The 20,823-nt window shown below is 40.0% G+C and overlaps 1 protein-coding gene across 1 annotated transcript in view; it reads right to left on the bottom strand.

Moving 5' to 3' along the window:
* LOC124619465 (oxysterol-binding protein-related protein 6-like) overlaps positions 1 to 20,823 on the bottom strand; it is a 261,036-nt gene that overhangs the window by 109,070 nt on the left and 131,143 nt on the right. Inside the window, exon 10 of the mRNA XM_047145864.1 lies at positions 853 to 1,106. Within this exon, the coding sequence (XP_047001820.1) occupies positions 853 to 1,106 (254 nt within the window). The remainder of the gene's footprint in view (positions 1 to 852; positions 1,107 to 20,823) is intronic.

Raw genomic sequence — 20,823 nt, 5'->3', positions numbered from 1 at the left:
ACACCGCAACTAGAGTGGCAAAAGGTGGCCTTTTTGGATGAATCACACTTTATCCTCTATTGGACTGGCATGTACGGTGTCAAACATCCAGTAAACATCTCGTAACGGTCCCAGCTGACAGATAAAGTGTTAAGGTCTGGCGAATGTTTTTGTGGTATTCACTTGGCGATCTCTTCATTCTGGAATGTGCACTGGATCAACACAACCATGCATTTATCCTCTGGGACCACATCCACCTGTACATGCAGTTTAATTTTCCTCAGCACAATGGCATCTACCAGCAGGACAATGAAACATGTCACACAGCTGGCAGTGCATGTGCACAGTTCAAATAGCACCAGGATGAGTTTACCATACTTCCCTGGCCACCAAACTCCCCAGGTTTAAACCCAATTGAGAATCTGTAGGACTGTCGAGAAACCTAGTGTAACTGACCACAGCACTGGAGTCTCCATGACACCACATCCCTTTCAGTACCTTCCAGAACTTCACTAAAACTCTTCCTGCACATCTTGCAGCACTCCATGCTGCAAAAGGTGGTTATTCACACTTCTGACACATGGTGACAGTATGATTGGACAGTGTACAAATGTGTTCAAAACAGTGAAAGAAACACAATTAAATGCCTTAACTTGAGAATTAGGTTTTGGTGTCACCAAAGTTTTCAACATATGGGTATCTTCTAAGTGACAGCACCTGCTGCTGGCACAAATGGTAAAGTCGTCCTCGCAGGTAGGTATTTTCACATACAATTTAAAACTCGAAAGAGCAGAAACGTCATAATTTTCTTCCTCGATTCCTTTCGAGTAAAACCAGCACTATGTAGAGCACACAAATTAGTGTATTAATTACCTCAGAAGCAGGTCCTATTGAGGAGAGGTCACTCAGATCTGCGACATCATGAATACGTTGCAGTCGTTGGCGTAATTCCCCATTTTGCTGTATTGCCTGACTCAGAGACGTTCGAAGAGCTGTAACCATTCCACTTCCAGATGTCGCCATGCTGCTCGCATTTAGAGATCCACTGCTGTCAGACTCGAGAGCAGATTTCAGTCGGTCACGCTCAGTGGACAAAGTGTACAAGGCCGACTTGAGGCTGCTGTGAACTGTATACGGAACACACATTACGAACAAAACTAGCCTATTCGTCATATCTTTTTATCTTAATCTCGATTACAGAAGGCTACAGAAATTACAAAAAATGCTTCCTGTCACATCTAGTGCTTTGCATACGTAACAAAGAAGATAAAAAAAATTCTCGCAGGCAGCACTTCTGGCCAGAAGATGAAATATTCAGTACTGCTGATACACACAAATTATTACATAAATTTGTCCAAATTTTGCTGTTTTTTATTAACACTTTATTAATTTGTTATATGTTTATCATAAGATGGAAAAACAATCAGTTATTACAGTGCCAATAAAAAAGCAGCAAAAGCTTGGAAGAATTTAAGTAATATGTCATTCTTCAGCCTCACACATGCTATGGGCCTATCAGAAAGAAAACCTGAATTTCACACATAGGTTTGTAGGTCAAAAAGAAGGGCATGGCAGGGCACTCAGTCAATTAACTTAAGTACAAATAAAAAGAAATATGCATGATTAATAAAATATGTAAAGTAAAACATTGTTTTATGAATTTAGTGGAAGTAGATGTTGCTACACACATTTCCACACACGCAGTGATAGCAAGAAGGGTCATTAATTCAAGAAATGTTGTCTTATTGGAAGAATAACTGGCAATTGAAAATAGATTATATTAATTGTTATTCTTATACAAAAATAGGATAGTAACACCAGTGCTGTGAATAGTAGCTTGAAATTTATTTTGCTTTTCAACATAATCACTACGTAAATTCAAACACGTCTCATTGTTTGACAAGGCACTGAAGGCTTGTAATAAATAATTCTCATAACAGCTGGTTGCACCCCAATAAGTGGCCTCTTGAGCTACAGGCTTCAACGTTTTCAAAGTGCTTTCCATCCAGATAATTTTCAAGAGGTACAAACAGATGAAACTCATGGAAGCTATGCTGAAGCTGTAAAGTGGATGTTCCAAGTGTTCTCAATGAATGTATGTCTGCAATAATCCCTGTTGTCTGAAGTCCAGGTAATTTGTGGCATACAGCCTATCATAATTATAGCAGAGTGACATAGTATGATACAGTATTAATAGTCTCCCTATAAGGCTGGAATTTCAGCAATAACACACCCAGCACATCCCAAGATACAATCTCCATAACCTTGCATGCTGAAAGAACTATTTGAACTTGTTTTCTAGAGATGAAGGATTCTTCCATTCCATTAGTCAGGATAGTAGTGGTCAATCCATGATTTGGCCCATGAGATGGTCCATCTTAGGAAATAAACTGCTGCTTCAGTGTAACCCATTAGGTGCTGCATTGTTAAGCCCAATCTCTTCCATTTGTGCTCTGAAGTCAAAAAGTGGGGCATCCAATTCACACAAACTTTATGAAAATTCAGCCACTTACAAATGATGATACACAAATTTCTATGAGAACAAACAGGAAGAAGTGCAGTTATCAAAACTTATATTAATACGAGGGCGGTTCAGAAAGTAACCTCCGATTGGTCACAGTGCGGGTTGTGGGGGGAGTAGCGACGCCATCTGTGCGTTCACGCACTCAACAGGTCAGTCGGCATCAAGCCGTGATCGAGTGAACGTCGTACCTGTGCTAGTTTAGTTTTTGTGGCAGTTTGAAATGTGTGCTGCAATAGAAAACCCCGCCAAATGTGAAGTGCGTGCTGTCATAAGGTTTTTTACAGCCAAAGGATATTCTGCAGCAGCTATTCATCATGAGCTTTGTGCCGTGTACGGACCAAGAGTTATGAGTGAAGGAGTTGTCCGTGAATGGGTACGTTTATTTAAAAGTGGACGAGAAAACGTTCATGATGAAGAGAGGAGTGGTAGACCATCATTGGTGACTGACGAACTCGTTCAGACAGTTGATGCAAAAGTTCGTGAAAATCAACGTTTCTCAATGTTGGAGTTGTCTACTGGTTTTCCACAGATTTCTAAGACTCTCTTGTATGAGATAGTGACAGCAAGATTGGGTTACCGTAAGTTCTGTGCACGATGGGTGCCCAAAATTCTTACCGACCACCACAAAACTCAAAGAATGGCCTCTGCATTAGACTTTCTGTCACGTTATGAGGACGAAGGAGAACCATTGTTAAACAGAATCGTGACCGGTGACGAAACCTGGATTAAGTACATGAACCCTGAGACAAAAGAACAACCAAAGATGTGGGCACATTCAAATTCGCCTACCAAACCAAGAAAAGCCTCGCAAGATTTTTCTGCCAGAAAACTGATGGCAACGTTGTTTTGGGATGCCAAAGGGGTGTTGTTGGTTGAATTCATGGAACGTGGTACGACCATTAATCAAGATGTGTACTGTGAAACAATAAAAAAGTTACGATGGGCTATACAGAACAAACGCCGTGGTATGCTGACTTCCGGTATCGTTTTTTTGCACGATAACGCCCGTCCTCACTCTGCTCGCAAAACAACGGCCCTTCTTGAGTCCTTCAAGTGGGACGTTATCAACCATCCACCTTACAGCCCAGACCTGGCGCCAAGTGATTATCACCTCTTCATGCATTTGAAGAAATGGCTCGGGTCACAGCGGTTTGATGACGACGAAGAGCTCAAAGATGCGGTCACAGGCTGGCTCCAGGCACAAGCGGGTGATTTTTATGCAGAAGGAATTTCAAAGCTTGTGAAGAGATACGATAAGTGCCTCAATCGCTATGAAGACTATGTAGAAAAATAGTGCAAAGATGTAGTTGTAAGATGTATATATTAAAATATTTTTATTTAACTTGGTGTATTTTTTTAAATCAACTGGAGGTTACTTTCTGAACGGCCCTCGTATTTTCATCGATAAGTTCTTCCACATGTTACAAAGTGGCCTCACAAGATGGGCAGGATACAGGATGAAGGATCAGTTTCCAACTATGTGGAAATTGTATTTGCAAAAGTGAATCATACAAACCAACAGTTTTGCATCAAGGTATTTGCTAAATGAGAAGTGTGGTGACAGCCAATTGATATAGAGATTGCAATGAGATCAATCAACTTTCTGTGCTCACGGGTTTAAATCAAACTTGCTACAATATTCTTTTATTTTTGGTAAGAGAATGGAAGCTGCCATGAAATTTATTTATTGTTATTTTAATCAAGATAAACTTTATGTAAAATAAGGATAAGTGATTAGTGTAAGAGTGTGTGAACTTTCACCATACATGTTTGTTTGTGTGTGCAGACTGCATTTTTTGTTTTGGTTTTTAAGTTTTTTCTCATAAAATACATTTTCTTGTTTTACGGAGCTGGATGAAAACTGACCAAAAGAGTTCTGCACTTACCACACACACACACACACACACACACACACACACACACACACACACACACACACACACACTACACCAGAAAAGATAAATATACAGTTTTTGAGTGTTCAATTAATGGCCCATCTTAGATTAATACATTAATACACAATAAGTATTAACAAAACATCACTAAAATAAGCAAAGCTTGCACACCCTTCTCAAAATCCTTCAAGAGAGACATAAAGAACGGTTGCCTCACACGTAATCAGCTGTCAGCCTCAATATTTCACACAATGTTATCACAGGCACAGTACACATTGAAATCAATCACCAAGAGGAGTGTCTTCATAAACAGAAACCCAGCATGCTTTGCATCATGTGGGAAGTAGGAAATATCTGGGTGCAGGAAAAATGGCTTTCTTTTAGTTTGCTGGATGCAGATGATTTCTCTGCTTTTACAATAAATATAAAACGACAGACTCCGCTCTGAAGGCTTACCACAACATGGACAGGACTTGTGAACAAGTGAGTTTTCAAGAAACAGAGGCAGAGGCGCACTGGGGAGTGGTAAGAGGGGAGATGGAGGCAATAATTGCTTAACACTTTTTGTTGAATAATGTCAAATTTACACTGCTAAGACCTGCTGATGAATCTACATCTACATCCATACTCCACAAGCCACCTGACGGTGTGTGGTGGAGGGTCCTTGAGTACCTCTATCGGTTCTCCCTTCTATTTCAGTCTCGCATTGTTTGTGGAAAGAAAGATTGTCAGTATACCTCTGTGTGGGCTCTAATCTCTCTGATTTTACACTCATGGTCTCTTCGCGAGATATACAAAGGAGGGAGCAATATACTGCTTGACTCCTCGGTAAAGGTATGTTCTCGAAACTTCAACAAAAGCCTGTACCGAGCTACTGAGCGTCTCTCCTGCAGAGTCTTCCACTGGGGTTTATCTATCATCTCCATAACTGTTTCGAAATTACTAAATGATCCTGTAATGGATCACTCTGCTCTCTGTTGGATCTTCTCTCTCTCTCTCTTCTATCAACCCTATCTGGTATGGATCCCACACTGGTGAGCAGTATTCAAGCTGTGGGCGAACAAGTGTACTGTAACCTCCTTCCTTTGTTATCAGACTGCATTTCCTTAGGATTCTTTCAATGAATCTCAGTTCAGCACCTGCTTTATCGGCAATTAATTTTATATGGTCATTCCATTTTTAATCACTCCTAATGCCTACTCCCAGATAATTTATGAATTAACTGCTTCCAGTCACTGACCTGCTATATTGTAGTTAAATGATAAAGGATCTTTCTTTCTATGTATTCGCAGCACATTACACTTATCTACATTGAGATTCAATTGCCATTCCCTGCACCAAGCGTCAATTCGTTGCAGATCCTCCTGCATTTCAGTACAATTTTCCACTGTTACAACCTCTTGATATACTACAGCATCATTCACAAAAAGCCTCAGTGAACTTCGGATGTTATCCACAAGGTCATTTATATATATTGTGAATAGCAATGGTCCTACGACACTCCCCTGTGGCACACCTGAAATCACTCTTACTTTGGAAGACTTCTCTCCACTGAGATTGACATGCTGCATTCTGTTATCTAGGAACTCTTCAATCCAATCATACAATTGGTCTGATAGTCCATTTGCTCTTACTTTTTTCATTAAACGACTGTGGGGAACTGTATCAAATGCCTTGCCGAAGTCAAGAAACACGCCATCTACCTGGGAACCCATGTCTATGGCCCTCTGAGTCTCGTGGAGCTGGGTTTCACACAATTGTTTGTTTCGAAACCCATGCAGGTTTCTACAGAGTAGATTTCTAGTCTCCAGAAAAGTCATTATACTCGAACATAATGTGTGTTCCAAAATTCTACAACTGATCGATGTTAGAGATATAGGTCTACAGTTCTGCACATCTGTTCGACGTCCCTTCTCGAAAACAGGGATGACCTGTGCCCTTTTCCAATCTTCTGGAAAGCTACACTCTTCTACAGACCTACGGTACACTGCTGTAAGAAGGGGGGAAAGTTCCCTTGCATACTCTGTGTAAAATCGAACTGGTATCCCATCACGTCCAGCAGCCTTTCCTCTTTTGAGCGATTTTAATTGTTTTTCTATCCCTCTGTCATCTATTTCGATATCTACCATTTTGTCATCTGTGCGACAATCTAGAGAAGGAACTACAGTGCAGTCTTCCTCTGTGAAACAGCTTTGGAAAAGACATTTAGTATTTCACCCTTTAATCTGTCATCCTCTGTTTCAGTACCATTTTGGTCACAGAGTGTCTGGACATTCTGTTTTGATCCACCTACTGCTTGGACATAAGACCAAAATTTCTTAGGATTTTCTGCCAAGTCAGTACATAGAACATTACTTTCGAATTCGTTGAATGCTTCTCGTATACCCCTCCTCACACTACATTTCACATCGTGTAATTTTTGTTTGTCTGTAAGTCTTTGGCTATGTTTATGTTTGCTGTGAAGTTCCCTTTGCTTCCGTAGCAGTTTTCTAACTCAGTTTTTGTACCATGGTGGCTCTTTTCCATCTCTTACAATCTTGCTTGGCACACACTCATCTAATGCATACTGCATGATGGTTCTGAACTTTGTCCACTGATCCTCAACACTATCTGTACTTGAGATAAAACTTTTGTGTTGAGCCATCAAGTACTCTGAAATCTGCTTTTTGTCACTTTTGCTAAACAGAAAAATCTTCCTACCTTTTTTAATATTTCTATTTACGACTGAAATCACCGATGCTGTAACCGCTTTATGATCGCTGATTCCCTGTTCCGTGTTAACTGTTTCAATTAGTTCGGGTCTGTTTGTCACCAGAAGGTCTAATATGTTATCGCCACGAGTCAGTTCTCTGTTTAACTGCTCAAGGTAGTTTTCTGATAATGCACTTAAAAAATTTTCTCTGAATTCTTGTCCTTGTCACCCATTATAAGCATCTGAGTCTCCCAGTCTATATCTGCTAAATTAAATCTCCACTCGAAATATTTTCCAAATTTTCCTTCAGGTGTTCTGCCACAACAGCTGCTGAGCCAGGGGGCCTATAGAGACATCACATTACCATGTTTGAGCCTGCTTTAACTGTGACCTTCACCCAAATTATTTCACATTTTGGATCTCCATCAATTTTCCTCAATACTATTGCACTTTTTATTGTTATAAACACACCTCCCCCTTCACCGTCCAGCCTGTCTCTGCGGTATACATTCCAATCTGAGTTTAAAATTTCATTACTCTTTAAATCTGGTTTCAGCCATGTGGGCATTGTGACCGTTTATTAATGAGATCAGTTCTGGGACCTTTCTACAGACGCTCCTCCAGTTTACTATTACCACATTAATACTGTCATTCCCTGTTGTGTTTTGCCTACTGCTACCTTGTCGCGTCTCAGGATGCATCTTGTCAGGCCTAGGGAAGGAATTCCTAACCTAACAAGCCCACATGTGCACTCCACACATACTCCACTACCCTTGTAGCTCCTTCCTGCGTGTAGTGCACGCCTGACCTATTCTGGGGGACCCTACATTTCTCCACCCGATAGCGGAGGTCGGGAAATTTGCACCCCAGATCTCCACAGAATCATATGAGCCTCTGGTTTAAGCCTTCCACTCGGCTCCAAACCAGAGGACCACGATCGGTTCTGGGGATGACACTACAAATAGATAGCTCAGATTCCACCCCACGAGTGAGGCTTTCCGCCTTCACCAACTCCGCCAACCGCCTGTACGAACTGAGGATGACCTCTGAACCCAGACGGCAGGAGTCATTGTTGCCGACATGAGCAACAATTTGCAGTTGGGTCACCCAGTGCTCTCTATCGATGCCGGCAGGGCCTCCTCCACATCTCGGATGAGACCCCCCCGGCAAGCAGACAGAGTGAACACTGGCCTTCTTCCCTGACCTTTCCGCTATTTCCCTAAGGGGCTCCATCACCCGCCTAACATTGGAGCTCCCAATTACTAATAAACCCCTCCCCCCGTGTGCCTGCTCAGACCTTGCTGAAGGAGCGGCCATATGTCCACTCACAGGCAGAGTGGGCGATGACACACAGCCAGCCTCCACATTGACCCTCCACCTTGTGCGACGCGAATGCCGCTGAATCCGCCACTCCCCTTGGAGAGAGGGTGACCCAACCGCATCCGGTACTCGCGAAAATGTCTCGACAGCAGGGACCGTGGGTGAAGCATGTAACACCTGGGGTGTACCATGCGATGCACCAGACTCCCTACTGCCACTACACTCCGAGGCAGCAGCCTGAAGATGGCTGACCATGGCCATCAGCACGTTCAGCTGTTCGCGAACAGTGGCCAGCTCCTCCTGCATCTGTACACAGCAGTCACACATCCTATCCATCCTAGGAAATCTACAATTTACTGTAGAGTTAAGTAATCAACTTTTAACTAGACTGCTAATTCACTAAAGGTGGCTGATAGCTGACTAAACTGTGGTTACTAGACACTTCTTGTTGGAAACAATGAAAATAAGCACTAACTGTCTCTGGACTGTGTTCAAACCAAAAACTAAATCTATGGAACAGTATTACTAGTACTTGAAAATTAAAGCTTCCTAAAAGCAAAAACACACTGAAAAAGAAGTGACATGTAAGGAAAACACAGATAATACTTAAATTTTCGCAGCTTGCTGCATAGGAGATCTGAAGCAGACTGCAGTTACGATGACAATTCTTTACTCACAATCTGTTTCTATCGTCAAACCATCGTGAAGTATTGAAACTTCCGGGAAGATTAAAACCGTGTGCCGGACTGAGACTCGAAGTCAGAACCTTTGCCTTTCGCAGGCAGGTGCTTAATCTGCCAGAAAGTTTAATATCACACTCCGCTGCAGAGTGAAAATCTCATTCTGGATCGTCAAGTATTCTTTATACCAAGGGAGAGAACACATGAGACACGCTTAAACACAATGCCACATACACATTTAGTCATTTGTAACAGCTTCCAAAGCAGTATTAAATCTGTGGCGCCAAGTAACATAAAATCCTTACCATGTCATTGAAATTAAGTGTACAAAACAAAGTAATGGGGCTGACAATGTTCATACAAGCAATGAAAAACTTAAATATCATGTGTTTGCATAATGTTTGTATTTGTATACTATTTATGGCAGGTAACACTATACAAAAGCATCATACTAAAGTATTTTGTTATACAAATGAGAACACTTCATTTTTTGCTCTAACTTCAGTGACGCAGGATGGATTCTATCCTATTTGACAGAACAGTTTTAATATTGTTATGAACAATACCATAAATGACTATAAACATGTACCGGTATGTGTCATTGTATGTAGAATTATATTAACAGTTTAACATGAAATGTATCTCGTGTGTTCTCTTCCTTGCCGGACACAATACATCATACAAAATTGTTGAGGCTTTTGTGGCCACTTGTTGACAAACTGCCTACTGGCTTCTGTTTCGGGTTCTTCGGCCGACCTTCATTTAATGATTAATGATTTTGGGCACAATACATCATGATGATCTTAAGACTGAAAGTAATTGTGAATAAAGATTTATTTATCAGTAGCTCTTGGCAGTTGAAATATGTCATTTTTCAAATTTGTACAACTTGTAGTGTATCACTTTCTAAAAAAAGTTCACATTCACTAAAAAATGGATAATACATTTTGTGAGAAGAGCATACAAAAAACAAGAGCATACAAAAAACACAGCCAGCACTTATTATTCAAAGAAGGTTGGAACTCCAAAACAGTTACCAAAAACTACTTTAAGCAACACCAAATTTTACCAATTTGTCAGTAAAGGACCCCAACTCTCCTTTCTCCTTTTGTTAAGTCATATTCCATTTCATCAAACCTCCTGCCTCTGCCGCCCCCCCCCCCCCCCACCCCAATTAGCCCCACCCTTGACCGACTTCTAGAATTGCCCCTGACAGCATCACTCTTAAGTAGCACGAACACACAAACATGGAAAGTTAGTAGTTTAAATTAATATACATAGTGTTGCTACAAGAAAAGCAAGGCTTTCAGATATAATATTGGTCTCTAAGGTTAATAAGCTGCAAGAAAAGCTAACCTTTCGCATATAATGTTGATCTTTTTTGCGTGTGTTACACTTCATGATACATCACACAAATGTGCCAGTAAAATTTTTAACAATGACATAAATGTCTGAACTTCAGGGTTCAAAATTCTTCTAAATGGCTCATCATCAAAGAGTTGATTTTTAAATGAGAGTCAAAAGCTCTGTGATTTAAGAAATTCATGGTACATTGTCACACATAGTTCAACTTACGTAAAAGGATATTTACTTTGAAAGTATCGCTCTTCAAACCACCATTCACAATGTTTTACCGCAACCTGTTAGAAATAGGTTTGTTTCACCAGTTGCCAGAGAGCGCAGATAATAGGCGACACTGTGCTTGTGCAGCTACCACAACGTACATGTAAAACATTGAAAGATCATACATTGTGTCATAAAAGACACAAGACAACAGACGATACTCCAAGACCATCAGAATTTCGTGAACCATACTAAACTGTGCACATTTAAAGTGCATACTTAAAGTGCACATTTGTATGTCCAGATTCCCAATGAAGCAGACCTCAAACTGATATTAATCTTTTCAGTGTGGTTTTCGTGATGTAAATTTTCTTGGAGCACCAATAATGTATTATATCATGTTTGGTTCTTTATTATGGCATAATGCCATACGTGCTAGAAGATGAAAACGTGCACTTGAAATGCAGCAAACAGTTGAAACTAGCCAGTACTGTGGAATTAAACATTTCGTTTCAAATACATTGTCTGCGTCTGTGGAAAAGGTTAATAAAAGCCAAATTTCTTTAGCAAACAAATAAAAATAACTTCATTTTTCTGCAAGGTAATTAATGCTTGATTGTCATAAAGGTGGAAGCAAAGTAAAATCTGAAACTAATAACATATTTTAGCCTTCCGTAATTATGTGAATGTATTTTAATTCCCTTGATAGCTCTTGGACACAGATATTCATTTCGTTTTCATATGACGTGAGAGTAAACGAAGGGGAAACAGCAAAATCACTAAATGTAAACACGGGTCATGTGGAAACTACTCACTATAGCTCAGACTGCTCTTTGCATCAGCCCCGGATCTACGATATTTGCGTACCAGGTCAATACTCAAAAAAATAAAAATAAAAAAAATAAAAAATCGAATTTTCAAAGTAATGTTCATCTTGTAGCGCACATCTTTCTGAAAAGCCTGAAACAAAAAACATATGTGTTCGAGGAAATCTAAGACATGTTATTTGGTCTTAAGCGTGTCAAAAGTGCAGTGCCACACCTCTTTATATAGCATTCTTCTATCGCACATCACTGTATTTTGCTCTATGGGATTGAAACGTGCATATTCTGTAATGGATGCCATCAAACTATATTCAGGACAGTGGAAATTGAAATGTCCTTTGGTGCCTCTCCTGCTCCCATTTGCCCAGTTTGACAGCCTGCCTCTTTTTTTTTTTAATCTCACAATTAATAGCAGATGGGATTATTTGTAATCAGAAGAACAAGAACTCTTCAGAAAATTTGCATTCTTTATTGCCTATTAGCTAATAACTTCCTGTTTTGTGTGACATAAAATTAAATATCAATATAATGGAAGGAAACATTCCACGTGGGAAAAATTATATATAAAAACAAAGATGAGGTGACTTACCGAACAAAAGCGCTGGCAGGTCGATAGACACACAAACAAACACAAACATACACACAAAATTCAAGCTTTCGCAACAAACTGTTGCCTCATCAGGAAAGAGGGAAGGAGAGGGGAAGACGAAAGGAAGTGGGTTTTAAGGGAGAGGGTAAGGAGTCATTCCAATCCCGGGAGCGGAAAGACTTACCTTAGGGGGAAAAAAGGACAGGTATACACTCGCACACACGCACATATCCATCCACACATACAGACACAAGCAGACATATTTAAATGTCTGCTTGTGTCTGTATGTGTGGATGGATATGTGCGTGTGTGCGAGTGTATACCTGTCCTTTTTTCCCCCTAAGGTAAGTCTTTCCGCTCCCGGGATTGGAATGACTCCTTACCCTCTCCCTTAAAACCCACTTCCTTTCGTCTTCCCCTCTCCTTCCCTCTTTCCTGATGAGGCAACAGTTTGTTGTGAAAGCTTGAATTTTGTGTGTATGTTTGTGTTTGTTTGTGTGTCTATCGACCTGCCAGCGCTTTTGTTCGGTAAGTCACCTCATCTTTGTTTTTATATATAATAAAATTAAATATATTATACATAAAAACAATAAAGACAAGAGACAAGCAAGGAAGTCCACATTTCTTCAGTTCTTAGCTCTTAGAATTTTTTTCTCTCTATCCTTGCTACAGCTTTACATGGTGTGCTTTCCTTTCTGCGAAAGAATCTATTACCTCATCCAAGTTCATCAAACGTTTCGCTACATGAAAAATCGAAATGTCGTTATCTAATACTGAAAAAGCTGTTAATACTAATAATACCCAAGACTGGTCTGGTTTCTCGATCTGATTACGTCTATTTTGTCACTGTCTGCTAGATAAAACAAAATAGGCCTTTCTAATATTGCAGAAATTTTGTAACACACACCAAATAAATGAGGCTGTTTTGGCACAGATGGTCATTATTATAACATGACAGAATATAATTCACAAAGTACCAACATCAAATGCCTATTAGGCCTACTACAATCAAAAAGCTTTATGTTAGGAAATAGTTTCACACTTCATTCATACGCACCAGTTTCTCAAGCATGAGATCGAAAAGTAGTATAATGAAATTTTTATATAAATTTGGAATCGTCTTACTCTTCCATAATATTTGTGATGTCATTGTTTCCTCTCCTTCCTCATTCTAACAAACAATCTTGCATCACCAATTCTGTAGCTATTCCTGCCATTGTCAAAATTTGTTCACCGATTAACTTCAGTAGCCCTGCCAGAATCAAAGGTTTAGTTATCTCGCGATTATTTTCCAGTTAGGCATTGTTACATGTTCGTACAAAGCGTTTTCCGTGTTACTTCCAGAACAGAACTTAAGCAACTGCTTGCCAGGGCCTGTGCAACCGGTCCTTACTAGTGTAGCGATCTGGCCTAAAATTTTCTGTCAAAATTTCATTTTGTTGGATATACCAAGAAGATAATGGTAATCTTTCTCATCTGTTATTCCTGTTAGTCATTTATTTCCATTCTGGTAGTCTGAATCTATGGATTTCGCTAGTAATTATAACAATGCTGATCATTCTCTAACCCAATCAACCACATACTCTGACAGCAATTGGTATTCATCCGTTTGGCTTTACTCCGCTCAGCTCGTATAGCCCCATACCCTTTTTTCTGCGGAAAGTTTATTTCTAGATGCGATGAAGATTTACCTGACAGAGACATCACGTACCGCATGCATGCATCCAAAAATCAACTTATAATTCATTCAGAAATCAACTTAAAATGTGTTCAAAAATGATCAAAAACCAACAGGGATGCATGTCATAATCATATGAACAATCGATAGATCAATGTGCGCTGGATGCTAGGCGCTTTGTGAAACAAGTTTTCTTTCCTCAAGAATATGAATGTGGTGCCCCCTTTTACCAGTAGCATCTAGCTGCTTACTGTGACTGCTTGCACACCCAACAGCTACATTCCTGTAGCCAGAAGCAGGAGAATTTACTACTCAAATGTGACTTAACTGCACAGGCGCATGAGCCTGCTCGTAACTGCTAAAACGAATCTAATATAAACAGTTGTGACTTCACCCTCATCGGAGGCAATTAATTTTTATGAAGCATTGTATATTCTTCCACATTTTGCTGTTGGCAGATGCTTGCATGAGCACTGTGTGTCTTTGCTGTATGCGGCGCATATCCTTTGCAATTTAAGTTATTTTCGTTTTTTTCCCTTGTTTATGTTTTATTGTTGAAGTATTATTCTGCAGTAGTAGGATACAGTAATATCCTTTGTTAAAGTATTGGTTCTTACCAGTCAAAATTACAAAAATTTAACAGAAAACTAAAACAATGAAAAATTCCCCAAATTCTAAAAAATTCCCTGGTTTTCTCCCAGATTAAAAAATTCCCAGGTTTTTCCTGGATCTCCCAGTTGTGCTGGGTCGTATACACCCTGCAACAACTTCCTGGGTGAACAAAAAATTTGATTTTTGTTATTCCATGTAGTTGCTGATGAAATTTAAAAATTTAAAATTCCATCATAATCTATTTATTTAGAGCCATAACCTTACATTAAGTAGCTGTTGCTAGTAGGAACCAAAATTACTAATGTTGTGTGGGTTGATAACGCACAATTTTTAAACTATGGAAGCTTGGCGCCATGCACTCTGACTGGCTGCGGGATTGCCCTGTTACCGGATGCTCTGGACAAAGCATGATGTGAATGCTTTGCCTGCTGGAGATCGCGATGTATCCAAAGCGGTCCGCATTCTTGGTAGTAATGTACCAGCGTTCCACTTTGAAGGCCTGGGGCAAATCCGCCAGGATCCCGACACATCCGTTGTAATTTCGTGATAAGACATACCAGAAACAAACCCAGCAACAGCTGTTAGTTCGCACACAGAAAGTCTTTTACAAATTGTGTCAGCCCTATAAAGGGCCTTTTTTTGTAACTACGACATTGTTTACTTAAAGCAGGTGCTCGAACTGGCGACCTTCTGACACGACACAAACTAGGTAACGTCGAACAGTGTTTTGCCAAACTCTTTCAAAGATTCCTGGCAGTGCCCTGACGTGACTGGCAGCATGTTGAATGCAATCCATTAATTCCTCTTTGTTTCTAGGTGATTTGTATCGAGGTGGATGAACCTTGAAGAATCCCCACAGGAAAATGTCCTGTGATATCAAGGCCATGTCCTACGAGCACCTCTGCCATTTACCCAGCCATGAAAGAGTTCATTTAAATATCCGCCTACAGCATGACTTACATGCGGGCACTCTATCATCCTGCAACCACATGTGTAGCCGTATGTCCAGGGGAACATCATTTAGCGGGTCAGGTAGAGTTTCTTGTAAAAAGTGAAGGTAATTTGCCCCAATAAGTTAAGGAGTAGACGGACCAGCCCAATCAGATGGTCACCCACAATGCCTGCCCAAATGTTGAACGAAAATCATTCCTGGTGTCCGTGGACGTACGTGACATGAGGATTTCCCCTTGCCCAATAATGAATGTTTCGACTGTTGTAAAGGCCATCCCAATGGAAGGTGAACTCATTGGTAAACAACACAATGGCAGGGAAGTCGGGATCTAGTACAACACGTTGCAGAAACCACCAGCAAAACCCTACCCTGTGTTCGTAGTCTGCCACAGGCTTTAGGTCTTGGACAGAGTGGAAACTAAATGGATGCTAGAAAAATTATACATTTAAAGCCAGCGGCAGGCATAAAACATCATCCGAATTTGTACTGAATGCTTTCTTAGAGAATTATTTTGAACAATTAGTTCATGAGCCCACTCGAAGCATAAATGGTTGTTAAAGCATACTTGACCTTTTAGCAACAAATATTCCTGGACAAATAGTGAGTATTGTGGTGAATACAGGGATTAGTGACCACAAGGCAGTTGCTGCTAGGCTGAATACCGTAACACCTACAACCATCAAAAAGAAACGCAAAGTATATCTATTTAAAAAATCTGATAAAAATGCTCTTAATGCCTTTTTAAGAGACAGTCTTCACTCCTTCCAATCTGATCATGTAAGTGTAGAAAAGTTGTGGAATGTTTTCAAAGAGATAGTATTAACAGCAATTGAGAGATATATACCACATAAATTAATAAGTGATGGTACTGATCTCCCATGGTCCACAAAACGGGTCAGATCACTGTTGCAGAAGCAACGAAAAAAGCACGCCAAATTTAAAAGAACGCAAAATCCCCAAGATTGGAAAAGTTTTACAGAAGTTCGAAATATGGTTGGTACTTCAATGGGAGAGGCTTTTAATAATTTCCACAACGAAATTCTGTCTCGAAATCTGGCAGAAAACCCAAAGAGATTCTGGTCACACACAAAACACACCAGTGGCAAGACATAATCAATACCTTCACTGCGCGATAACAATGGTGAAGTCACTGATGACAGTGCCACTAAAGCAGAGTTATTAAACACGGTTTTCCGAAACTGCCAAAGAAGACGAAGTAAATATTCCTGAATTCCAATCAAGAAAAACTGCCAAGATGAGAAACATAGAAGTAGATATCCTAGGTGTAACAAAGCAGCTCAAATCACTTAATAAAGGCAAGGACTCTGGTCAAGATTGTACACCAGTCAGGTTCCTCTCAGAGTATGCTGATAAAATAGCTCCATATTTAGCAATTACATACAACCACTCGCTCACAGAAAGATACGTACCTAAAAACCGGAAAATTGCTCAAGTCACACCAATACCAAAAAAGGGAAGTAGGAGCAATCCGCTGAATTACAGACCAATATCACTAATGTCGATTTGCAGTAGGGTTTTAGAACATATACTGTATTCGAACATTATGAAGTACCTCGAAGAAAATGATTTATTGACATATAGCCAGCATGGATTCAGAAAATATCGTTCTTGTGAAACACGACTAGCTCTTTATACTCATGAAGTAATAAGTGCTATCGACAGGGGATGTCAAATTGATTCCACGTTTTTAGATTTCCAGAAGGCTTTCGACACCATTACTCACAAGCGTCTTCTAATCAAACTGCGTGCCTGCGGAGTATTGCCTCAGTTGTGTGACTGGATTCGTGATTTCCTGTCAGAAAGGTCACAGTTCGTAGTAACAAATGGAAAGTCATCAAGTAAAACAAAAGTAATATCCGGCATCCCCCAAGGAAGTGTTATAGGCCCTCTATTGTTCCTGATCTATATTAACGACATAGGAGACAGTCTGAGTAGCCGTCTCAGATTGTTTGCAGATGATGCTGTCATTTACCGTCTTGTAAAGTCATTGGATGATCAAAACGACTTGCAAAATGATTTAGATAAGATATCTGTATGGTGCGAAAAGTGGCAATTGACCCTGAATAAAGAAAAGAGCGAAGTTATTCACATGAGTACTAAAAGAAATCAGCTAAATTTCGATTATGTGATAAGTCACACAAATCTGAGGGCTGTAAATTCAACTAAATACTTAGGGATTACAATTACGAATAACCTAAATTGGAACGATCACATAGATAATATTGTGGGTAAAGCAAACCAAAGACTGTGATTCATTGTCAGAACACTTAGAAGGTGCAACAGGTCTACCAAAGAGACTGCTTACACTATGCTTGTCTGCCTTATTCTGGAGTACTGCTGTGCGGTGTGGGATCTGCATCAGGTGGGATTGACGGATGACATCAAAAAAGTACAAAGAAGGGCAGCTCGTTTTCTATTATTGCAAAATAGGAGAGATAGTGCCACATTCATGATACGTGAATTGGAATGGCAATCATTAAAACAAAGGCGTTTTTCATTGCAACGGGATCTTCTCATGAAATTTCAATCACCAATCTTCTCCTCCGATTGCGAAAACATTCTGTTGGCACCCACCTACATGGGGAGAAATGATCATCACGATAAAATAAGAGACATCAGGGCTCGCAATGAAAAATTTAAGTGCTCGTTTTTCCCATGTGCCATTCGAGAGTGGAACGGTAGAGAGGCAGCATGAAGGTGGTTCATTGAACCCTCTGCCAGGCACTTTATTGTGTATAGCAGAATAATCACGTAGATGTAGATGAATTTCTGAAATACATAGATAAATTAGATTGTGCTCGGGAGAACAGTTTTCTGAATGGTAGGTCATCACAACACCACTAGAATAACAACAACAGGAACAATAATAATAGATATTGGTAATATAATAATAATTTTGATAACAACCCCTGAAATGAGATCATCCCTTGACAAAATTCTCCCCACACCACCCAGAGTTGCTTTTCGTCGCCCCCCTAACCTCCGTAACATCCTTGTTAAACCCTACAATATTCCCAGACTACCTTCTCTACCCAGCGGTTCCTACCCCTGTAACCGACCCCGCTGCAAAACTTGCCCCATGCATCCCCCCACAAGCACCTACTCCAGCCCCGCTACTGGTAAAACATACGCAATTCAAGGCAGGGCCAGGTGTGAAACTACACGTCATTTATCAACTGACATGCCTGCACTGCACAGCCTTTTACATCGGCATGACAACAACTAAACTGGCTGAGCCCATGAACGGACACAGACGAACTGTCCGCCTAGGAGACACCCAATACCCAGTAGCGGAGCATGCCCTCCAGCATAATTCTAGGGACCTAGGAACCTGCTACACCGTATGTGCCATTTGGCTTCTCCCACCCAACACCAGTCCCTCTGAACTGCGGAGATGGGAACTTGCACTCCAACACATCCTTTCATCCCGCCATCCCCCTGGACTGAACCTACGTTAAACAACCTCACGCCCATTTACTCTTCAGTCTTATCCTCTTTCCCTTTCCTCTTTAGCCATTCACGCATCTTTTCATCCTACATAGTTGTGTTTATCTTTATACTATATACCTCTTTACTTCTGTATGCATCCTCTTTGGTTTGAAGCTGCCACAGTACTTACAGTAGAATATCTTTGGCTTCCCTCTGACAACCATGCCTCCATCCTTGCTACCCTCCCTATTTTCCTTTCCCTGTTGCTTCATAACCTGGGTTGTGAGTAACTGAATCTCCTTTCCCTTCTTCCCTTTCTTTCCCCTCTCTCCTCCCCGATGAAGGAACATTTGTTCCGAAAGCTAGGAACGTAAATTTTCGGTTCTGTTTTATGTGTATCTATCGGCTGTACTGAGCTGAGGTAAGTACTGGCCAGCCCCTCTATCTCTTTGTTAGTATTTGTTTCATTTATGTGGATGACATTCTGGTAGTCAGTAAAGCTTGGGATGAGCATATGGAAATTCTGAAAGCTATTGCAATTTAATTTAGGCAGGGGGGTACAACATTGAAATTGGAAAAATGTAAATTTGCATTAAAAGAGGCGAAATTTCTTGGGCACATTATTAATAAGGAAGGAATTCTGCCTGAAAAAGACAAATTGTTAGCCACTGCAGTTTTCCCCAAACCGAGATCAAAGAAGGAACTTGGGTCATTTAATGGTTTATGCAATTTCTATAGGAAATATATAAGGACACAAGCTTTAAATGTGCCATGTCTTCTTGTGCTTTTGGAAAAGAACAGTGTTTGGGAATGTACTCACAAATGTCAAGTAGCTTTCGATGAGATTAAGATACAGTCAACAGTGAAATCTTACGTAGACCAGACTTAATTTTATCATTTTGAATGATGACAGACGTGTGTGATTAAGGCTTAGGAGTTTGTTTATTTCAACAGAAGGAAGTTGAGGGAGAGACCATGCAGTGTGCTATTAGTTTTGCCAATAGAAGTTTACAAAACCATGAAAAAAAATTATACAGTCACCAAGAAGGAACTTTTAGCCATTGTTTGGGGGGTTTAAAAATTTCAAAATTATTTAATTGGACACCAAGTCATTGTATATGCAGACCACAAAGCTTTGTTCTACATTGAGGAGTGCAAACTATATCTCAGTAGGATTACCAAGCGTGCAGTTTTCTTACATAAATTTGACTATTCAATCCAGTACACTCAAGGAGATCAGAACGTAGTTGCTGATGCTCTGTCTAGATTACCAGTAGGAAGTAACCTGGATGGTAAGAGTATTCAAGAAAATAGGAATTTTATGATCATGTACATTCAAGTGATTAAAGAACAGAAAGAAATTGCGAGAATCTGAAGATAACCGAAAAGTAATCCAAATCAGGATCATACATGGAAATTAGTTAAGAGCTACTTTGGTAAGAAAGGATGTAATAAGATAAAACAGTATTACCAAGTGTTTAAAGGAATTTTATTTAGAACAAGTAGTTCCAACTCCGGATCGATGTCAGAGAGTAAAGTTTACTAACCAGAAGCATAAAGGTTTCATGCAGAACATAATTCCATAAGGTAAGTCAGAACTAGTCAGAATTGACTTATTTGGTCAACTTTCCTGCACTGAAGAAGGCTACACATATTTGTTTGTTACTGTCAGGTTGCTTTCAAAACTGGTAAAGCTGCACTCTTTGAAAAAACTACAAATAAGAAAATTATTCAGTGTTTTACTAATGACTATTTTAGGAATGTTTTGCAAACCACATGCTTTGCTGTCAGATAATGGAAGTCAGTTCACATCAGGTACATGAAAGGAATTTATTAACAATGAGAACAGCAAGCACATTTTAATATCTGTGTATTCTCCATCGAACAATCCTACAGGGAGGTACATGAGGGAAATTGGTAGGTTATGCAGAACATACTGTTCCAAGCATCATATGAATTGGTACACGTCTGTAAGTCAGCTTCAGGACATTCTAAATAGTTTGCAACATACTACAGCTGGATTCACACCATATGAAGTTCATTTTAATCAGAAACCTGCTAACTT

Source organism: Schistocerca americana, chromosome 6, assembly GCF_021461395.2.
Source record: "Schistocerca americana isolate TAMUIC-IGC-003095 chromosome 6, iqSchAmer2.1, whole genome shotgun sequence".
Lineage (NCBI taxonomy): Eukaryota > Metazoa > Arthropoda > Insecta > Orthoptera > Acrididae > Schistocerca > Schistocerca americana.
The sequence above is the reverse complement of the archived record's forward strand: the minus strand, read 5'-3'. Positions and strand labels throughout refer to the sequence as shown.